Raw genomic sequence first — 21,933 nt, 5'->3', positions numbered from 1 at the left:
TGATCTTGGAATTGCCACGTGGCCACAATGGCTGCTGTTCAGCATAAGTTACTCAGTCTCACTTTAAAACACTGGTCTGTAAACTGTAATGGACATTTCCAACAAGTAGTTGCATCATCATTTTTACCACTCAGCCGTTTCTTCTTCCAAACTAATTTGGGTAACCTGGGGGGTTTGTTTATAGCCTGTCTGTTCATGTTTATTTTCATGTCTGTTTTTGACCATACAATTGTTGCTGATTTGTTTGACAGCAAAACTGCTAAAATAACACACATGATATAACAAGGAATTATAATTTAACTACATTTCAATCATTTTTTTCAAGCCAGTACCAAACATTTTATGCTCTTTGTGACAATTATGACATTTTTGAGTCAACAAACAAACCGGGTTGAGAATGTCACCTGAACAGCTCACACCTGAATCAGCTGAATAATTGTAATAAGAATTAACACTGAACGGATATCAATTTTTCTGTTTAAACCTGATATTGTGCCAAATGTAAATTACCGAGTTATATTTTTATATACTGTTGCCAGAGGGATTAAATCCTCAGACATTTTAAGATGCTGGACATTTAACCCTCAAGACAAAACCTGAATGATTTTTTCTTTTACACTTTTTACTAAAATTCTGTTGCATTTAGTCAAATAATTTCCTTCCATTTAAACCAATTATGAAGTTAATATATATTTACTTTTCTATTTCACCTATAATTTCACCTATATACGAGTGAATCCATCACCATTTGCACTCCAATTCAACCTATGTTTTATTTTTTGATTGTTTGCTTGTGTGTACAGTTTCACTTTTATCTTAATTGTGCTATTTTCACCAAAGTACGTTACCCGTATTTCATGTATTTATGGTTTGTTTGCTGCTAAAGGCAAGCAACAGGGGTCTAACACACTGGAAGCTGTAAACTGTGGATGGCCTTGGCCATCATGTTGTTGTACTTGTTCAGATTTGCAAGTAAAGGAAGCATTTTTCCACTTTGGTTTGTCAGTTTTTATGAGCACTATCTATGTATGACCACAAGGGGGCAGACTCACTACAAGGACTGCAGCTAAGAAAATTTGAACAAAATACAATCTTTATTCATTATATACATTACATACAATGCAATACTACAAGGCTTCCTACACATTCACTGTATCCACAGAGTAGTTGATGATCTGAGAGTACAGCCTTAAAACTCCTGAGTACCACCCAAGGCTTGACAGAAGGGCAGGATGGGGAGAAAAAAAAAAGAGAAAATTAAGAAATAACTTTCTACCCATCAAACATTGTTGTGTGTAGGATATTTACCCTAAAATAGCAAAAAGAAAAGTAGTATTTGGCATTGTGTTTTTTTGTTGTTGTTGTTTTTTTTTTTTACAAAGGTGCATTCGATTAGTCTTCACACAGCTTTCTTCTGGCACAAAACAGAAATGCTACAGCAAGTTTGGTGAGCCCTAAATATAGTCAAAATGCCATAATGTTGTAACATAATGTTGCTTTTTTTTTACTCTGCTTTTTTGCTTGGATGTTTTGTAATAATATTTGTTTCCTTTTATTCTATATCAGAGTAAGAGGGAAAACATACATTAACACAGACACAACCTCTTCCAACAAAAACAGCAACACACAAAATGACAACATATTGGGATAAATTCGTATAGGTTTGACTTTCCTAAGCTGGTAAGGTCTTGCAGTCAAATGTTTGAGTAGCAGGTGACTTCGGCTCGTCCCTGCTCATGCTGAAACTGTCTGAAATGTTAGTCATAATATAATACATGTAGAGTAATGGATCTACAGGGAAACACACCAGGAAGATCATTTACAGTGATGATGGGTACTACAGTGCTGCACCCAAAAACACAGTAAACATCCTGAGGGGGAGGGGGTTTGGTTTGGTTTGATACAATAGTGCCGCTAATGGTAAATGTTTTGTTGCAGGTTAAATATATTCATTAGAATCCAGGAAAAAAGGAAAGAGTGAGGTATCTTGGCTGAATTTATCAGAGATACCCCAGAAAGTGTCTTCAAGCAGGGTTTGTACGGGAGGAAACCACAGGTTTTTTTTCCATCATCATCATCATCATCATTGTCGGGTTGGACCCTCTTATGTTTTAAAGGGGTTAAAGTTAAGGGTTCAGGATAGGTAGACAGTGAAACGACCAATCACAGCACTGAAAACTTTACAGCCAACCCGTCCAAAGGCTCACTAATAAAACATTAAAAAAAACAAAAACATACTGTTTTACAGGGGTATGTATTGGGCAAAATGTTAGCAGGTGCTGTAACTTCCTGAAGTCTTGCCACCAAAATGTTGCCAGCCAACCAGCAGAGGCTCCGGTGTCTCAAGTCTGCCCCCCATTTCCAGTTTTTAAGCTAAGCTCTGAAAACCTGCTGACAGTGCCTTCATATTTACTGGACACACATTGAGTGTTGTGTCAACCTTCTCAGTTAACTCTCAACAAGAAAGCAAGAGTACAGTTAAGACCATCGATTTAGTTTCTGAGTTTCTGTCAGCTGTTTGTCACAGTATACTGAAATAAAATGAGCTGTATGCAAAGCAAATTAACAGTCAGCAGTCATTTAAAACAAGACCAAGTCAAGTTTAAACAAAGAAACAACACATTCCTCCTGTTACACAAAGTTCAGTTCTGGAGCAAGAAAACACCCCCCTCACCGGTACTCTCAGTAGTTTAGACTGCAGCAGTACGACCAGTAGCTTCGTTGGCTAAAGTTAGTATTTATTAGTAGTGTGGAGACACTGCTGTGTAACATACCAAGTCAGTTCACTGACTTTATGAATCTTCCATTTTAAGTGAAAAGGTGGCATTTGGTTTTTGCATTTATCTTTCCTCAATGTGTGCCTTTCATATTTCTACATTGTCCAAATCAGAAATGCTTTCGCTTTCTTTGTGTTTTATAGAAATAGCTAACCAATATATTATTCCCAGTAGTTGTTCAATAATTAACAGCTTTTTAAATATAAACAGGGATTTATTTTTCAGAAAGGAAAAAAAAAAAGATTTGATCAGTGATTTGAATGTGGAGCATTTGTGTCATTTCTACTTGACACCATGTTCAGATAAAGTAAAGCTATGTGTCCACTGCAGGAAAACAGTCTGGAACCACCTGGAACAAGGTGGATTGTTTCACCGCCTGTAAAGTCCCTTTTCTGGGGCGACTGCTTTGTGCTAAAAGTTGGTTATCGGTCAATTTTCCACAACATTTTTAAAAACCTGTGACTGCAAACAAGTTTATTTGGTTTTGGATTATAGTGCTTTGACACAAAATCATGGAGCTAAAGAAGAAACGGACTGATTGAAAACTCCTGGCCTTGTTTTGTTACAATTCTAACTAGATAATAGACGAGCCGTTAATTTGTGTATTTGTCGCAGGTATTTACACCACGTTGGGAAGGCATGGTACGGCATGGTGTTATCACTTTTAGGGGTTGAGCGCATTTATGAGTTTACTCGGTCATGTCTGACTTATCTGAAAGTAGAGGACATGATTTTTTAATTTGCTAAGAAGTTTACACGATTAATATTTTTACCCAGTTCTGCCCTCTTGTTAAACTGACCTAATAATCTCTTCTAATAGTCAAGCTCACAGATAGAAACAGAATGGATGCTGTGCAATGCACACAGATTATCTACAAATTGTGGTTAACAGTCAGAGCACTTGTGCTAGGGGTGAAAATTCATGTGTCACAGTTGTTATAAAAAACAAACAAAGTGGAAGACACAAGCATTTGTTGCTTTCACCCGACCGCTGAACACTCCAACGGGATAGCGAGCGATCCGGTCAATGAAAGCCAATCAGTTTGTGGATGATTGAGAGTCCTTGAAGACAACAAATAGGAAGACTGACCAGGCTTTCGGTCAGTAGTGAGCACCAGTGGACATGAATCCCTAATTCCCCAGCATGATTTGGTAACAGGCGAGGTAAGCTTGTAAACTAAAACCTCGTAACTGAGCAGTGAGCAGTGATATTAACTATCACTATCATCTAGCAGTGAGCAGGGACGCAAGTGTTCTGAAGTGTGTTTGAGCACGATCCCCAACACTCCAGCAGGGCTACTCTTATTTATGGAGCTGTGCCTTGAACCTGATCTGGAATCTCCTTCAAGCTGGAAAACAATTTTTCTTCCATCTCATCTAGTTGGAATTTGATTTAAACTTGGTTCCTTGTTTTCACACCGAGTATTTGACATCTCGTGAAAGGGGGACTTTACAGGTGGGTGTCAGCAGTTTCACATTCTTGGTCTGAGGACAAATGAAGTATCATAGCATCATTTCAATAAATGATATACAAGCTTTTGAATGACAGCTAAAGAAAATCCTTGCATCTTTGAGTTTCTTTCCTTGGGGAAGTATTATGCAGAAATTTCAAAGCGATATTAATGGACTACTGTGGAGAGTGAGCAGTCTTTATCTCGAACCAAATATTTAGCAGGCAGCTTGCTGGGTGTTAAGTGTTATGTGTGTACTAGGACCAGGTCATGTCTGCTACTGTGTACGTGTATGAAATAAATTAGCCTTTTCTGTTCAACAAAACCATGGCCACTGAGAATTCTCCATTCTGATTGGCTGGAAGCAGTGGTTTAACATTTAGTATAAATGGACACTTTTGACTCAGTGGATCAGTCAGTATTAAACTCTGGGCTAAGCGCTAGATAAACAGCGAGACTCAGCTGAGGATCATTATTATTTATGCAACAAATAAATAAGATAGTTACTCAGTGAGAACTAAACAAATTAAATTCCAATCATCACTTCGTATTTGTGTGAATGTGGATGTTCAAATCAATGGGATTCAATTGTCGATAGAAAATTAACTGGCTACTTCCTTTTTTCTGACTTTTTACAGTGATTTACATATTTTGCCAAATTTTATAGACCAAAAAACTGATTAATAATCAAAAAAAATTATCAGCAGGTAAATCAATAATACAAATATATTTGTTCCTGCCTTGTTTTTTGTAATATTTAAAACAGAAAAGCGAGATCATAAATTCTTCATCTAAGTAAAATCTACTATCATTTTGAATTCAATGGCATTTTGTTGGCAAGTCGCCCTGGAATAAGTGATAAAACACGTGCACGTTAGATGTTCCATGATTGTATAGGATTAACAGGCAAAAACAACATCGAGCTGGCTTTTCTCAACCCTGCAAATTCACAAAACTATCCAGGTGGACATTTGGGATTTAAGGGGAAAAGAAGTCCATTTTCACCCACGACATAATCGCAACAATAACTAAGGTTTAACTGTAAGCATCACTTCATTCACACACCCCACACCTACTGTTTAAATTGTTCTTGATAAGTAATGATGAGTGTTAAATATAGAGCCAGAAAGTTACTGTATGTGAACCCTGACTTTTTTTTTAATAAAGCGGGACAAGAAAAAACACGATCAGATTCTCTTCAACTCTGAGAATCTGTTCAATCCAGGAAACTTTGAAAAAAATCCTATATGTATATTTACATATTCTGTACACTTTATAGTCCAATAATTAATGAGGGAATAAATGTAACTTCACCTTTTATCAGCCAGTCTTACAGGGATAACAACCAAAACCACTATAAATGAATACTTAGATATATATTAAATTTTTATCTCATAGAATTATTCTTCTATTGTTCCAACAACACTATTAAAACTGTTGACTTTTTTTTTTTTTGCATTTGCGTGGCTGTCATAATGATAAATAGGGACATTTGTTACAGAAAAAGTAGCAAACCAACTCTGACAAGAAGACAGAAACGTCTTAAGGTTTTAGAGGGGAAGATGCTGAAAAAAATAGAAAAAGGTTCAAAGAGATTGTGACACTGTCCTGTCTTCAAATAAATACACTGATTTTGAACTGAAGTTCTGAACAACTGTCTTCAGCAGACGTCATCTTTGGAGCAAAATAGATCATCATCTATTTTGCTCCAAAGATGTGGAAGGGACACCTGTGACTGACTGTGTGGGAGCTTGTGTGCACAAATCCAGCCCTTACAAAAAAAAGGAAGAGTAACAAAAAAAATCAATAAAAAGAGATTTCAAACAAATATGCAAATCCTCTTTTTTGGCTTAAATTTTTCTAGAAAGAAAAATCAAGTGTGAATAAAAAAACACAAGCGATGTTTAGATGGGCTTGGCGTGCTCCTACAAATCTTAATCAGCAAGAGAAAACAAACAGAAAACCACATACACCTTAGGCTGTTGTGAAATTTTGCTCTATCCAGCTACCACAGTGTTGTTTGTGTTTGTTTAGGACCTCCATTGTCATTTTACCGCAACCTGTAACGGCAGCAGGTCAAAGTGGTGGAGGTGGATGAAGTGGAATCCAACTATCAGGGTTGAGGATTTGAAAAAAAGAAATGAAAAAAAAGAACTGGTCTCTGTCTCCACGTCGGGTGGGTGTTCAGTCAGTCCAGTGGGTGGGGCGTCGGGGGGGGGAAGGGCTAGAGCGTGATGAGGTCGACGAGGTTGCCTTTAGGCGGGGTCATGCTGTCTGGGAAGAAGTTGACAAGCGTGTCGAAGAGCTGCGTCCGCTGAGCGTACGTCTGGTCTACGTCGGAGAAACCTGAGGAAGAGACGAAGAAGAGGAGAAAAACATGAAACAAAAAACTAAAAAGGAAAATAACTTTTAATGTCGTAGTCATTTTTTAAACTCATTTCAGAATGCAACTGAAATGATCAAATGCTAAATCAACTAATAACGATGAGGGTGCTAGACCACAACATTCACATGAGGGGTCTATTTCTGGGAATGTCTTATTAATCACATTTGCATGTCACATGATATACTGTTTTCCTTCTCGTCAGAAAATCCCATGCAGAGCTGAATTAACACTGAACGGACCGACTCAGAACCACCAAAACATTAGGAAGGATGGTCATTTTAATTATATTATTTTGACCAAGTAATGATTTGGGGATGTAAGAACATCTTTGGAGATCTCAAGTTGTTTGTTCAATTAATTGTATAGATCAGTTTTAGTGACATTCACTCCTAAGTATTTAAGATGTGTTAAGGTTTTATAAAATGAAGTGTAAAATAATTGTTGATCAGCTCGAAAATGTAGATGTCTGTCCTGAAACGATTAGAGATGCATAAAAAAAACTTGATCCATGGAATAAACGTTGGAGCTTTTCTGTGTCCAAGGATACAAGTTTATGAGATGAAATATGTGTCAGTAGCTAGGCTGAAAATTCCACCACGATTCAGACACACACAAAAAATGGCAGTGACCTCAGGATGGTGCTGTAACCGCATACTTTCCATTTTTGTAATGATCTCGAGAACCGCTTGGGCTAAATAAAAAATAAAAAATGTCACTCTAGTAATTTCTGAATGTATCTGCATGTTTGGGTCAATGGTCCCCTGCTTCAATATTCTGGGATGACTTTTTTGCTGTTGGAAACGTAGCTAGCTGCAGTATGTTTTGGAGTGCCATCTATAGCATATTCTCTGACTGTCCAGAAGTGGAGACAAATCAAAGCTGAATCAACCTGTAGTTCTTCTTTGTCCAAAACAACATCACTGACCACATCAACTTACAGCGCCGGTGTGGGAAGGACAACAGATTCTGCAGCTGCTTCCAAGAGACACTGACAACTTTTTGATGAATTTATTGCTTTAATTGACTACATTTACTATCAAACTATCACTGCCTGCAAAGCTTGGAATGCTCAAACTTGATTAAAAATTATTTTTTTAAAAGGTCTAACATGCAGATAAGCCTGAACCTAACCGAATCTGATTTAGCTTTTTATGAACAAACAAAACATGTAGTGTGTGTTTTTTGTGTGTTTTTTGTTATGAATAGTGATTGGATTCTTACCCAGAGGGATGAAGTCAGAGCTCGACTTGAAGAGCGCCGAGGGCAGGAGCTGGAACTGGAGGACAGCACAAACAACTGAATCACTTTAACAATCAACAGTACTGAACAAAACAGACGGCCAGAGCAGACGATGCTTCTGCTGCAGTAGCTGAATACAGCTACAGGTAGAACACCTCTGATCACACATCCGTCTGGACGGAGTTCTCAAATTACGGGTGCAGTTCGAGCGTAATAGGACTTCTACATTTAAAACTAATATTTAAAAAGGTCCCATATTGCAAAGATTCCGATTTTTTTTCATGATTATAAAGCAGGTGATATTTGAATGCCATGAAGGAAAAAAAAAACAACTAAAAAAAAAAAGTTCAGTCCACAGAAAAATGTGCACAGCTCAATGACAGCTACTGTGCTGTCATAAGTTGTTTGGACTCCCGTAAAGTTTTTGAAGGCACAAACTCGTGCTTTTTTGTAGAATAAATGACTGAATATTCATTCCTGCAACGTACAAGACCAAAGAAAGCCTGTGGTTTATTACACTAAAGGGTCATTTAGCCAATTTGAATAGAGGGTCATTGATATCCATGTGCCCTAAGGACACCCAAAAAAAAAAGAAAACCGCGGTTGGCCTCGGCAAACATCACTCAGAAAAACGTCAGCCAATTAGAAAAGAGGGGTCATTGCACCTTACAGATAAAAAAAACAAACAAAAAACATCTATTGGTATCAAGATGGCAGGTAAAACACTGGAAAAAAAACGTAAAATAGGGTTCCGTTAAATAACTGGAATGTATACAAATGTAAAGAGTGATAAAATACCTCTTTGGTCTCGTCAGGGTCTGTGTGGTCCACAGTCAGCGACAGGTCGTTCTGCAGGTACTTCAGTGCACTCAGTGGTTCTGACTGGGCTTTCTCCTCAAACCTTACCGACCAAAATGCAACGATGGGAAACATACATGAACAAGGAGGTCTGCAGTTACATCTGCGACCACTCGATGACAATCAAAGCAAAGCAACTACATCCCCACAGCAGGCATTCATGACTGTGATGGAAGATCGATGGCCTCTGCAAGATATTTCTTCTCCATGCGAAATATCTTTCATGACATAAAAAAATTGTTTTTACTCTAGACTTAATATATGTACAGTGGGGCAAAAAAGTATTTAGTCAGCCACCAATTGTGCAAGTTCTCCCACTTAAAAAGATGAGAGGCCTGTAATTTTCATCATAGGTATACCTAAACTATGAGAGACGAAATGAGAAAAAAAAATTCCTGAAAATCACATTGTCTGATTTTTAAAGAATATATTTGCAAATTATGGTGGAAAATAAGTATTTGGTCAATAACAAAAGTTCATCTCAATACTTTGTTCTATACCCTTGGTTGGCAATGACAGAGGTCAAACGTTTTCTGTAAGTCTTCACAAGCTTTTCACACACTGTTGCTGGTATTTTGGCCCATTCCTCCATGCAGATCTCCTCTAGAGCAGTGATGTTTTGGGGCTGTCGCTGGGCAACACGGACTTTCAACTCCCTCCACAGATTTTCTATGGGGTTGAGATCTGGAGACTGGCTAGGCCACTCCAGGACCTTGAAATGCTTCTTACGAAGCCACTCCTTCGTTGCCCGGGCGGTGTGTTTGGGATCATTGTCATGCTGAAAGACCCAGCCACGTTTCATCTTCAATGCCCTTGCTGATGGAAGGAGGTTTTCACTCAAAATCTCACGATACATGGCCCCATTCATTCTTTCCTTTACACGGATCAGTCGTCCTGGTCCCCTTGCAGAAAAACAGCCCCAAAGCATGATGTTTCCACCCCCATGCTTCACAGTAGGTATGGTGTTCTTTGGATGCAACTCGGCATTCTTTCTCCTCCAAACACGACCAGTTGAGTTTTTACCAAAAAGTTCTATTTTGGTTTCATCTGACCATACGACATTCTCCCAATCCTCTTCTGGATCATCCAAATGCTCTCGAGCAAACTTCAGACGGGCCTGGACATATACTGGCTTAAGCAGGGGGACACGTCTGGCACTGCAGGATTTGAGTCCCTGGCGGCGTAGTGTGTTACTGATGGTAGCCTTTGTTACTTTGGTCCCAGCTCTCTGCAGGTCATTCACCAGGTCCCCCCGTGTGGTTCTGGGATTTTTGTTCACCGTTCTTGTGATCATTTTGGCCCCACAGGGTGAGATCTTGCGTGGAGCCCCAGATCGAGGGAGATTATCAGTGGTCTTGTATGTCTTCCATTTTCTAATAATTGCTCCCACAGTTGATTTCTTCACACCAAGCTGCTTACCTATTGCAGATTCAGTCTTCCCAGCCTGGTGCAGGTCTACAATTTTGTTTCTGGTGTCCTTTGACAGCTCTTTGGTCTTGGCCATAGTGGAGTTTGGAGTGTGACTGTTTGAGGTTGTGGACAGGTGTCTTTTATACTGATAACAAGTTCAAACAGGTGCCATTAATACAGGTAACGAGTGGAGGACAGAGGAGCCTCTTAAAGAAGAAGTTACAGGTCTGAGAGCCAGCAATCTTGCTTGTTTGTAGGTGACCAAATACTTATTTTACCGAGGAATTTACCAATTAATTCATTAAAAATCCTACAATGTGATTTCCTGGATTCTTTCCCCCCATTCTGTGCCTCATAGTTGAAGTGTACCTGTGATGAAAATTACAGGCGTCTCTCATCTTTTTAAGTGGGAGAACTTGCACAATTGGTGGCTGACTAAATACTAATATACATATATATTATAACCCACTGTATATATAAACAATGTTTATACCATATATAATATACATATATATTATAACATTTTATCCATCCATCCATCCATCCATATCCATCCATCTATCCATCTATCTATCTATCTATCTATCTATCTATCTATCTATCTATCTATCTATCTATCTATCTATCTATCTATCTATCTATCTATCTATCTATCTATATCTGTATATATTGCATTCTGTTGCAGGATGATAAAAATAAAAAGCTACAGACCTGTATTTCCTAATGAGGTATCTGCAATGGCGGAGCAGGTACTCCTTGGAGGGCCGACACAGTTTGAGGGACCAGAAGTCGTCCAAGCGCATTTTAGGAGAACAAGACTTCCCGGGGTTTCCACCAAACAGGTAATGCACCTGGAAATACACAGATTAAATATTCTATACCGCACTCTTTTAATACACACAAAACAACACTAAAAACCTTTAAACAAAAGGCACATTATATAATTTAACAAAACTGGTATCACTGTGTTTGTACACTACAGCATATTTAGTACTGAATAATTTTAATAATAAACATTCATCTTGTCTGGAATAAGAACAAATGACTTTTACCACTCTCATGTCTGGACCTCTGGTCCTTAACGGAACTTGTTGTTTTTACATTTCATTTTATGTTCACATTAAACAAATAAAATGTAATGGGGTGACAAACTTAAGAGCTGTCAATATACTTATTTTGACATCAGAGTCCGATGATTATCCTAAACTGAGCAACTCAGAATGGTTTTGATCTTCTGATCTAGCACTTAGAAAGTAAGACATTAACCTGAATGTATTAACCTCAGCGGTCACCGTTCTTTGGGACAGGCATATATTGGAGACAAGGCCTTTTTTTTTTTCTAATTTCCTTTGTTCCCAAGCTAATGCCAACTTCAGCTGTGTTTAACTGTTGCCTAAGAAAAATAATGTCTATTTCAACGGCACTAATTCCATTAACAAACAAATATACAAATTGAAGTGATTCACATTGACAGTCTTCCTTTTATTGTAGGGTTAAAAACAAATAAACAACAGTGTTTTTGAGTCGTTTTGTCCGAACTTAGATTAATCAGAAGTACGGCAAAGAACGATTGCACTTTAAAAAAAAAAAAAGATGTACTTTTATTCATTTACACACAAAGCAACGTTAAAGACTATAGTTTGCTTTGTAATACTGTCTCTAGTTTGACTTTAGCTTTTCTACTGGCCCAAATAAAATCTGACATTATTTTATTGATGACCTTAAGGTCATTTGACTTTAGAATCGCAAAGAGCATTACTGTGGGATATAATATATTTGGAACAATTTTCATCTTAAGTTTGATTCTGCAGAGGAATGATACAAAGGAGCTTCTTCTATCCTGTAAAGGTTTCCTTAAGATTCTTTATCAAGGGATTGATATTTTCTGCCTTAAAGCTGGTTGCCTTTGGGGACTGACTTTATAATTATATATAATATTATTAAAGCCTGATGGAGGCAAAACGAAAAGGCTTTCCAAACGCAGGCTTCAGTGTTTACACTGTTGTCCAACAACATTGTTTCCGATTTGTCAAAATTTTCTTTATACACAGACATTAGGCCAAATTCTGTGATGAGAGCTGGTAGTGATTTCATGGACTCAGTTAATGTTAAAAGGACATCAGTGTGCAATAAAATATTATGATATTTTGCACCAATGGTTACTGGTCTCTGAATATTTGAGTTTTGCCTGATAGCCATTGCTAAGTGCTCTATAGCCAGAGGGAATAAGAGATGGGACAGTGGATTTCCTTGAGCTTTGCCTCTTGTAATTTGGAGGGAGCAGATAATAGACCATTTGTTAGAACCGAGGCTGTAGGTGCAATATATAAGGGTTCAACCTACCCAAGACCAAATCTCTTCATTATTTTGAACATATATTCCCATTCCATTCTATCAAAAGCCTTCTCGGCGTCTATAGAAACAACAGCACCCGGTGTTTGACAAAAGTTAAGATAGTGAATATTATGAATAATATAATTTGTCCATTTCTTGAGGAAATGATGCTTTCACAAATATCTTGCAAATACTGTATAAATAGTTAAATTTGTCCTAATTTTTCTAAGATTCTAAATTCCAAGAGAGAGGTTGTCAATTCCTTCAAGATTTTCACTTGTAACTTTTGTCTTTCTTGTGTTATGAGAGGTGATGTCTTAAGACGTCCACCATGAAACCTGTCTTTCTTCTTGTAACATTGGAGTGTTTATGAGCCGAAATAATCATCTTAAGTGTTTATGAAACCAAAGCCAGTATAGCCAGAATTGTACAAACAATTTGTGAGGAGATGTCTTAACTTAACTCTGCATGAATAAATAAAAATCGTAGCTGAACTGGAGCTCGCTTACTTTGTGCATCTCATCGTAGACCAGCTGGTGTGCAAAGCGTGGACAAGGCTCCTCCTCCTGTAGAGCTTTGCTCGGGTTTTCTTTCAGTACCTGATCATTTTTATATACACATGACCTGTACGGGACACACACAAAATAAAATACAAAAGAATAAAGAGGGAAGCTAGTTTACATTTGTGCCAAAAACAAACACCTCTGAAGTCCTCCAGTAAGAACTGTTTAACAAATGCAGTTTGTAACAGTTGTAAAAACACACATTTTTAAGTATATCTTTGAGGACCATTATTAAAATAATGCATTCCCTAGCCCCTGAGGTTTTTATCATTTAGTCTTCCTCCTACCAGTTATTGCGGGCGATGTCATAGATCCAGAAGGAGTTGCGCACATTCTCCTCACGTTTGTCCTTGTCTTTGCTGAGGCCTGACAGGACATGGATCTCATTGAGCTCGGGGTCGATGGTGGCTCTCTGGGTAAAGCCCGTCATCGGCACTACAAAAGCAAAAGCAACAGGGAGGTGAGCTCAGACATAAAAAAACATTTACTTCTCCAGCAGGTCTGATTCCACTGAGACACAGAAATAACAATATTAACAAGTTATTATAGTAGTATAATATTGTAAAGTCTTGCTGTAAGGACTTTAATGTGTTAAGTGCCATGAAATAACCTATGTTGTGATTTGGCGCTATATAAATAAAGTTGAATTGAATTGAATTATGCTAATCAGCAGTTCTTATTATCATACAGGGAAACATTTTATGTGAATGCAGACATTAGTTTGACAAGTTCCATTTATCATAAAATGTCTCTGCACATAATGACAAGAAATGAAAAAAGCATGGAGCAGTACTACGTGCTGCTAAAGAAAAAAAAAAAAAGGTGATAATATGATAACATGCTGCCATGGCAACAATGTTGGACAGAGAGAGTGAACAAATTCAGCTCCGTGTCACAAGAAACGCAGACACACTTTATTGTTCTCCTATGATTACGTCGACGTGAGACCTGCTGTGGGTAGAGAAAGGTTTTGAAACAACACTCCAGTCCCACCTTTGTTTATTAGAAACCTGTATAAGCACATGTACAGTGGGTACGGAAAGTATTCAGACCCCTTTAAATTTTTCACTCTTTGTTTCATTGCAGCCATTTGCTAAAATCAAAAAAGTTCATTTTATTTCTCATTAATGTACACTCAGCACCCCATCTTGACAGAAAAAAACAAATGTAGAAATTTGTGCAAATTTATTAAAAAAGAAAAACTGAAATATCACATGGTCATAAGTATTCAGACCCTTTGCTCAGTATTGAGCAGAAGCACCCTTTTGAGCTCGTACAGCCATGAGTCTTCTTGGGAATGATGCAACAAGCTTTTCACACCTGGATTTGGGGATCCTCTGCCATTCTTCCTTGCAGATCCTCTCCAGTTCCGTCAGGTTGGATGGTGAACGTTGGTGGACAGCCATTTTCAGGTCTCTCCAGAGATGCTCCATTGGGTTTAGGTCAGGGCTCTGGCTGGGCCAGTCAAGAATGGTCACAGAGTTGTTCCGAAGCCACTCCTTTGTTATTTTAGCTGTGTGCTTAGGGTCATTGTCTTGTTGGAAGGTGAACCTTCGGCCCAGTCTGAGGTCCAGAGCACTCTGGAAGAGGTTTTCTTCCAGGATATCTCTGTACTTGGCCGCATTCATCTTTCCTTCAATTGCAACCAGTCGTCCTGTCCCTGCAGCTGAAAAACACCCCCATAGCATGATGCTGCCACCACCATGTTTCACTGTTGGGATTGTGTTGGGCAGGTGATGAGCAGTGCCTGGTTTTCTCCACACATACCGCTTAGAATTAACGCCAAAAGTTCAATCTTGGTCTCATCAGACCAGAGAATCTTATTTCTCATAGTCTGGGAGTCCTTCATGTGTTTTTTGTCAAACTCTATGCGGGCTTTCATATGTCTTGCACTGAGGAGAGGCTTCCGTCGGGCCACTCGGCCATAAAGCCCCGACTGGTGGAGGGCTGCAGTGATAGTTGACTTGGTGGAACTTTCTCCCATCTCCCTACTGCATCTCTGGAGCTCAGCCACAGTGATCTTTGGGTTCTTCTTTACCTCTCTCAACAAGGCTCTTCTCCCACGATTGCTCAGTTTGGCTGGACGGCCAGGTCTAGGAAGAGTTCTGGTCGTCCCAAACTTCTTCCATTTAAGGATTATGGAGGCCACTGTGCTCTTAGGAACCTTGAGTGCTGCAGAAATTATTTTGTAACCTTGGCCAGATCTGTGCCTTGCCACAATTCTGTCTCTGAGCTCCTTGGACAGTTCCTTCGACCTCATGATTCTCATTTGCTCTGACATGCACTGTGAGCTGTAAGGTCTTATATAGACAGGTGTGTGCCTTTCCTAATCAAGTCCAATCAGTTTAATTAAACACAGCTGGACTCCAATGAAGTAGAACCATCTCAAGGAGGATCAGAAGAAATGGACAGCATGTGAGTTAAATATGAGTGTCACAGCAAAGGGTCTGAATACTTATGACCATGTGATATTTCAGGTTTTCTTTAATAAATTTGCACAAATTTCTACATTTGTTTTTTTCTGTCAAGATGGGGTGCTGAGTGTACATTAATGAGAAATAAAATGAACTTTTTTGATTTTAGCAAATGGCTGCAATGAAACAAAGAGTGAAAAATTTAAAGGGGTCTGAATACTTTCCGTACCCACTGTATATATATATATATAATATAGCACTAAACTGTAGGCAATGGACACAAGGAAGCAGAAAACAAGCAAAAGGTAATTAAATTGATTGGCTGATCATTCAGATCACTGTGTTACCAGAGATTTAAAATCTGAGTTAAAATTTAATTCCTCAACCTCACAAGGTGGAATTTTTTTGATCGATAAAAGAGTGTCAAATTGACAAGTGGAGCTTTATAAATTTTGGTTTAGGTTGAAACTGTATTGTATCCTGGAATTTTGCTTCTCACCCATCCCCGAGTCCTTCTTGGTACCGTCTGATATGATCTCTACGTGGTCTCCGTCCACGTCGTAGCTGAAGAAATCATTGAGGTACGTCTTCGACCTCTGACCCCCGAACACATACAGACAGCGGTTTCTCTGGTGGTAAAATACAGAAATAATAAAGATTTAACTCAGTGTCTAATATTATAAGTCTAACAGCACTATTATGAGCAAGAGAAAATCTGTATCCAGGCTCACAGTGTGGAAGAGCATGCAGTGCCCGATGCGGGACTGGATATCCTCTGGCCCGGCATTACAAGAGTCCTCCCGCAAGAGGCTCCATGTCGCTGCCTGGCAATGGTAGGCATACAGGCCGCTGAACTGTGGCTCCGACGTCCGGCTGTCCTCCACGCTGCCGTTACACGTCAGGATTCGACCGCCAAACGTGTAGATCATGTGCTTCTCAGAGTCCATGCACATCTGCAGGAAGAGAGGAGAAAACAGAGAGCTTGAGAAATGAGACAACGGGGTGAAGAGAGAATGTAAAGGACAGCAGAAGGAGTTTTGGATTTCCACTGGGTTTGTTGAAACATGACACAAAGGCCTTGATTTCATCTATATTTCAAAACATAGATGATGTATATATACTTCATAACTTATTCAAATTAATGTTGGGGTGTTTTAGCAGAAGCTTGTTCTGGTTGATTGTGAGTACATGAGGCCACATTGCCCAGCCCCATTTCCCATTTGAGAAGATGTTAAGTTTATTTATTTATAGTATGTACAGAATTCAGCTCAAAAAGAGAGGATGTCTCAAGTTGCACACAAAACCTTTGCAACCGCTTAAAAGATGAACTTGAATAACATTATTGAAGTAAATCTTAAATTGTAAATCTTTGAAGACACAAAATTCAAATAAAAATGATTTTGTGATAAAAAAATGTTTTTTGTATCCTACTTGTCTTCAATTTACATTAACTAAATGTTCAATTTTTGTTGACATTGTTTTCAGAGAGGGTAGGCTTAATAATCATTTTGAAGTCTCAGGATTTAGAGTGGAGTAGGACATCTTTGAAATGACCAATCACCTGATAAGGTGGATGCTCGAGCAGATAAATTTACAAAACTGCAGCAGTATTCTCAACTTGTTGCCAATTTCCCAGCCTGTGTGTAAAAAGGAGCGAGAGGTCCGGCTTTGCAGCTACCTGGTGGTCGAACACCAACTTCGGCCCTCCGTCAGCTGAAGTGTCCTCGCTGAGCAGCGTCCACGTGTTGGCGTCGATATCGTAGCAGTAGAAGTCACTCTTCAGAGACTTGCTGTTCCGGACACTGGAGTCCAGGTATCGACCCAGTGTGTAGATCTGACGTCGCTGCGAGTCAATGCACATCTTGTGGCACGAGCGAGCACTCGGACCGCTCTGATTGGTACACAGAAGACAAGCTTATGCAGCTGTTTTACATATTATTAGTGTCTTCAGTCAAGAACTAGTCCGGATGAGTAGGGTATAATGTGTTTAAAAAGGAGACCAAACTATTCATAAATATTGTTCCTCAAACCATCAACCAAGACATGTGATGTGAAGACTTCATAAAAACAAAACATTTTCCTGAATTCGGTCTTCACTGAATAAAATCTACCTTCCAAAAAAAAAAAAGAAATTATTCCATCCTCACAATGCGGGAACATGGTCAAAGTTTCCATCAAAAATAGATTAATTAAAGATTATTTGGAAAAATAAGACAATTCCATTTTTAGACCCTTCCTTACCTCTTTTTCTGTGTCTCTGGAGATGCAGGCCCACTGGTTCTCCTGAACACTGTAAGCCCAGAAGTCTGCCAGGTCCTGTGTGCCATCCCAGCCCCCAAACAGGTAGACGGTCTCTGCAGGGCATAAAAACTGCTCAGCAAGTACCCACTTATAACTGCTGTACAACTGCAGCTGTACAACAGAGACTTTTTTCTTTATGTGTATTCTGTTTTGGAAGCACTGTCGTCTGTCAGGGTTTCTGTCGAGTTGGATAGTAAAGAGCTTTAGTTTACCTTTCATGGACTCAAGAAATTACAGTGAATAATCAGATTTGGGTTATGCTTTAGTACAGCCTTTAAATCTGGTGGTGGTTTTACAGAGAATATGGAAAGTCAGGTTTTTTCTATGTGACTAAGCACCATTGTCCAATACAGAGTCCAATACAACTAGCTCTAACTTTTTTAAATAATTTTTGGTCATTACATGTTACAGATGCACAGCAAACTACAATTAGGTGTTATCACATTAAATAAAGTGTAACACACCATTTTGAAATCCCAAATATTCTTTTTCTATTTAATTGTCGCAGAGATGCTCTAATAACATTGTGGTGCAGAAGACGCTCCACCAGAGGTCAGTCAAGATGTAGGTAGCTGGAGGATCAGTTTAGTTGGTGGGGATACACAACTCTGTATGGCAATCTGGAGTTCAGATCCAATGATACAGGCAAGACAGCAAATGCAAGTACAGCACTATTGTTTGATGCACTATGTAAAGCTGTGATGAAAGCAAGTAACATCAAACCGCAAAACCTGCAGCATGTGGGCTGGTATTACAGCTTTTGAAGAAAGATTCTGCACAGCAGGAACGTCTTTCCTTTCACCGCTTTATCCAGAGCTGGACAAAGCTGGATGATTAGGTAAAACATAAGGGCTGATCAATGACCTTTTGGCTGGTAGCACAAGAATTTATTGAGGCAAAATTATTCAGACTATTTATAGACCTATTTTCATATATCACATTCAGTTAAAATTACTTTTAACTAACATAAGAGCCCATAAGAGTCTGTCTATTCCATTAGTCTATTTTCATTTTGTGTGGTTGAATTAAATATTCATGTCTGACAATCTTCAGTAAAAATGTGAAAAACTGAATTTTTTTGTTTTTGTTTAATATTGCTCTATTGTTGAAAAAGGAAACTATATTAAAAATGAAATACATTTATTACAACAAGGAACAGCCTAGAGAATAATTATTTGGAGGTAGGGTGGAGGATTGGTGGTTTGGACACAGAGCTACAAAATAATGTAGTTAAAAAGTTTGTCCCGGCAAGAATCAAAGTAACACTTTCAGTACTGTAGGCTATGGTCATGTGCCGTATACACAGAGAGAAAAAAAATAAAAAAAAATAGATGTGGCCGAAGCCTACAATATAATTAGTTGACCAATCAGTTGTTGTTGTTTTTTTTATAACCAAGAGTTGCAGGGTTAATAGACACAAGGAAAGTTACTCGTGTGCAATGGCGCTTCTTAGATAAGTCACATCAGCTCACAGTCAAATTTCAAGACTACCGAGGCCAAGCGTGCTGTCTGATGTCAAAAAGGGCTTTCACCCGGATAATGACCCAAAACACAGAGCTAAAAGCTCCCAAAACATTGGACTATTCTAAAGTGGCCTTCAAGGAGTCCTGCTCTTAATCCTATTGAACATCTATGAATGCTTAGCAACCCAAACAATTACTTTCAGAAGTCTGTTTACTGTATGTCCAGGCACTCCAACTCTTGAAACAAAGGTTGTAGAGCGCGAGTTTTGCCTTTGCACTACTAATAATGAATATGTTGCTCCTGTCTGAATGGACATTTATTCAATTTGACAGTACATAACTCAGTCTTCTCATTAAAGTGTATTAACTGTTACAATAAAAATGGCCAATACGACACTTCATTTTTGAAAATAAATAACAAATATTACAGTATTACTTTTAATTGAATTTTACTTTGATTATTTATCTATTTATATATGTTGTTAGTTATGTTAGCTGTCATATTCTTACACCAGGGGTTTCCAACCTGTGGCTAGTGAACTACCAGTCACCCACGACCCGGTTCGGAGTAGATTGCAGAAGGTTTGTACAATATGCAGTGTTTCCCACACACATACTTGGGGAGGACAGAAATGGTTACTTGTAAATGGGTGCTCATAGGCGGAGGGCAGAGGGAGGGTTGACTTGATTAGCAATCGAGAATTGCATTCTGAGTCTATATAAGAGGATGTGAGTCACAGCCAAGTCACAACACTGGCTCACCAGTCTGGACGTCGATGACCATTTGATGTCCTCCCCTCATCCCGGGCCTGTTGTCATCGTTGTCACCTGCAAGGACGAGATGAAGGAAGAGACGAGGATGGTGTATGAGCATGGGATGGATGGAGGATGACGCCGAAAGAAAGTGAGGGAGTGGATAATGTAAAAGTGTGGAACGATGGAAGGAGCAAGGGGGTAGGAGGGAGGCATCAAACAAAAAGGGAGGGCTTAGAGACAAGGTCATAAAGCTTTCAAAGTGTACGGAAATGTTTGAATGGCAAATGGGAAAATTTTTCCCACTTGAATAGATGGTCTCACTGTTAATGTCGTCTCGGTTGATTTCTTGGGCGCTTGTACCTTTGTTGCATTTTGGGATGATCTGACTCCACCTGGGTTTGTACTCCTGCTGGCTGATATACTGGTTAAACAAACCGTCTAGAGAGAGATGATCAAATAGGGCAGAAATCACCATTAGAAAACAAAAATATAACCTAAACATATTTCCAAATTTAAAAAAAAAAATGTCCAAGTAACCTCGGACTAAGACGAAACTTTAATGTTAAGGACAATACCTCTCACAGCTTTGTCTATGAGCTCCTCACAGGCATCGAAGTCTCCATGCAGCACCAGTCGGTCATGCAAGTGGGTGAGCATGGGGTGCTCTAGCGCTATTCGAGTCTTCTTCTGCAGCGACTCAAAGGCCTCTGTATAGTTATGCTGCCGGAAGTGTTTGAGGCAAAGGCGGATGGCTTCTTGTTCTCTGTACTGTGAGGACACAATGAAGAGGGAGCCGATATAGGTTCAAATCAGTCAACAAAAACAAGTTTCAGCTGCCAAAGTCTGCCAGTCAAGGCTGAACTGTGGATGTCACTACTGTCACTATTGGGATTTTGAGATATATGCACCTTAATCAGTAGGGTATCAGGACATCCAAGTGAGTTATTGTGTGACACTAGTGCACACCGGCAGTGGACAAACTTTAAACGGGCAACTATTTTTATTGAGCTGCATCACTGTGTGGTTTGGGAATTGCAAGTCATTGGAACGCAGAACCCTGCCACAGACAGTCAGGACCGCTGAGAAAACCATAGGGGTCTCCGTCCTCTCCATCCAGGACATCTTTCGGAAGCGCTGTGCATACAGAACCTTCATAGTGAAGGACCCCTCTCACCACTCACAGTCTGTTTTACTTCTCTGCCATCATGCAGAAGGTTCCGCAGCCTCAGAACTCAGCTCTGTAAGTTTCTGCAACAGCTTTTCCCCCAAAGCTGTCACACTTTCTGAACACCCTGCTCCTGTCCACCACATAAACACCTCACCATCACACCCCACTACTACTACACACTGCCACCCTCACATGCCGGGTCCACTTCTCCCACTCCCACACACTGAAACAGTCCAACATTACACACATACACCAGTCCCCTGACTGGTCATCTCAGGACTAAGTACAGCCACTACACAATTACCAGTGTGGTTACTAGTTGCATCACTGTTGCCCTTTTATATTGCACGATTTATTTTGCACTGCATTATGTATTTATTTAGCCCACTTGTATATTTGTTCAGTCAATGTATACATTTACATTGTGGCATACTGTACTTATTTGGTCTACCATCATATGCCTTCCATCTGTACTATGTACAATCTTAACTAGCATCGTTTTATATTACAGAGGGTTCTCAACTTACGAACATTTGAGTTACAAACATTCGTAGATACGAACAACCGCTGACGGATGTCCATAAATGTTCGTAAAATGCCGTATTGCGTTCGCAAGTTCGTATTTTGTACAGCGCGCCTCATCCGACTCATTCCCCTTTCTGCCGCAACCCACGCCGAGCACCACCGGCTCATCTCCAACACTTCGTTCGTTGCTCCAACACTCACTTCGTTGTTGTGTTCACCTTAGTTCGTACCATCTTGGATACTTTACCGTTTCTCATATATTTATCACCTGTTTCTCACGTGTTTATC

At 39.3% G+C, this 21,933-nt stretch overlaps 1 protein-coding gene across 3 annotated transcripts in view; it reads right to left on the bottom strand.

The window, feature by feature from the left end:
* Positions 1-4,013: 4,013 nt before the first annotated feature.
* Positions 4,014-21,933, bottom strand: part of mkln1 (muskelin 1, intracellular mediator containing kelch motifs) — a 32,204-nt gene continuing 14,284 nt past the window's right edge. For 2 of the 3 annotated variants that reach the window (XM_069713210.1, XM_069713212.1), the window contains 13 exons: positions 20,528-20,720; positions 20,274-20,390; positions 19,959-20,024; positions 17,674-17,786; positions 17,111-17,323; positions 16,164-16,385; positions 15,932-16,061; positions 13,306-13,453; positions 12,965-13,079; positions 10,833-10,972; positions 8,652-8,754; positions 7,836-7,890; positions 4,014-6,574 (listed from right to left, as the gene is read on the bottom strand). In XM_069713210.1, the coding sequence (XP_069569311.1) occupies positions 6,453-6,574; positions 7,836-7,890; positions 8,652-8,754; positions 10,833-10,972; positions 12,965-13,079; positions 13,306-13,453; positions 15,932-16,061; positions 16,164-16,385; positions 17,111-17,323; positions 17,674-17,786; positions 19,959-20,024; positions 20,274-20,390; positions 20,528-20,720 (1,737 nt within the window). In that variant the 3' untranslated portion in view covers positions 4,014-6,452. The remainder of the gene's footprint in view (positions 6,575-7,835; positions 7,891-8,651; positions 8,755-10,832; positions 10,973-12,964; positions 13,080-13,305; positions 13,454-15,931; positions 16,062-16,163; positions 16,386-17,110; positions 17,324-17,673; positions 17,787-19,958; positions 20,025-20,273; positions 20,391-20,527; positions 20,721-21,933) is intronic. The other variant, XM_069713211.1, reaches the window with a different exon arrangement.

This window comes from Brachyistius frenatus, unplaced genomic scaffold, assembly GCF_029030835.1.
Source record: "Brachyistius frenatus isolate BFR_SWC_R1_liver_20210118 unplaced genomic scaffold, ASM2903083v1 Contig_116, whole genome shotgun sequence".
Classification (NCBI taxonomy): Eukaryota; Metazoa; Chordata; class Actinopteri; family Embiotocidae; genus Brachyistius; species Brachyistius frenatus.
The sequence above is the reverse complement of the archived record's forward strand: the minus strand, read 5'-3'. Positions and strand labels throughout refer to the sequence as shown.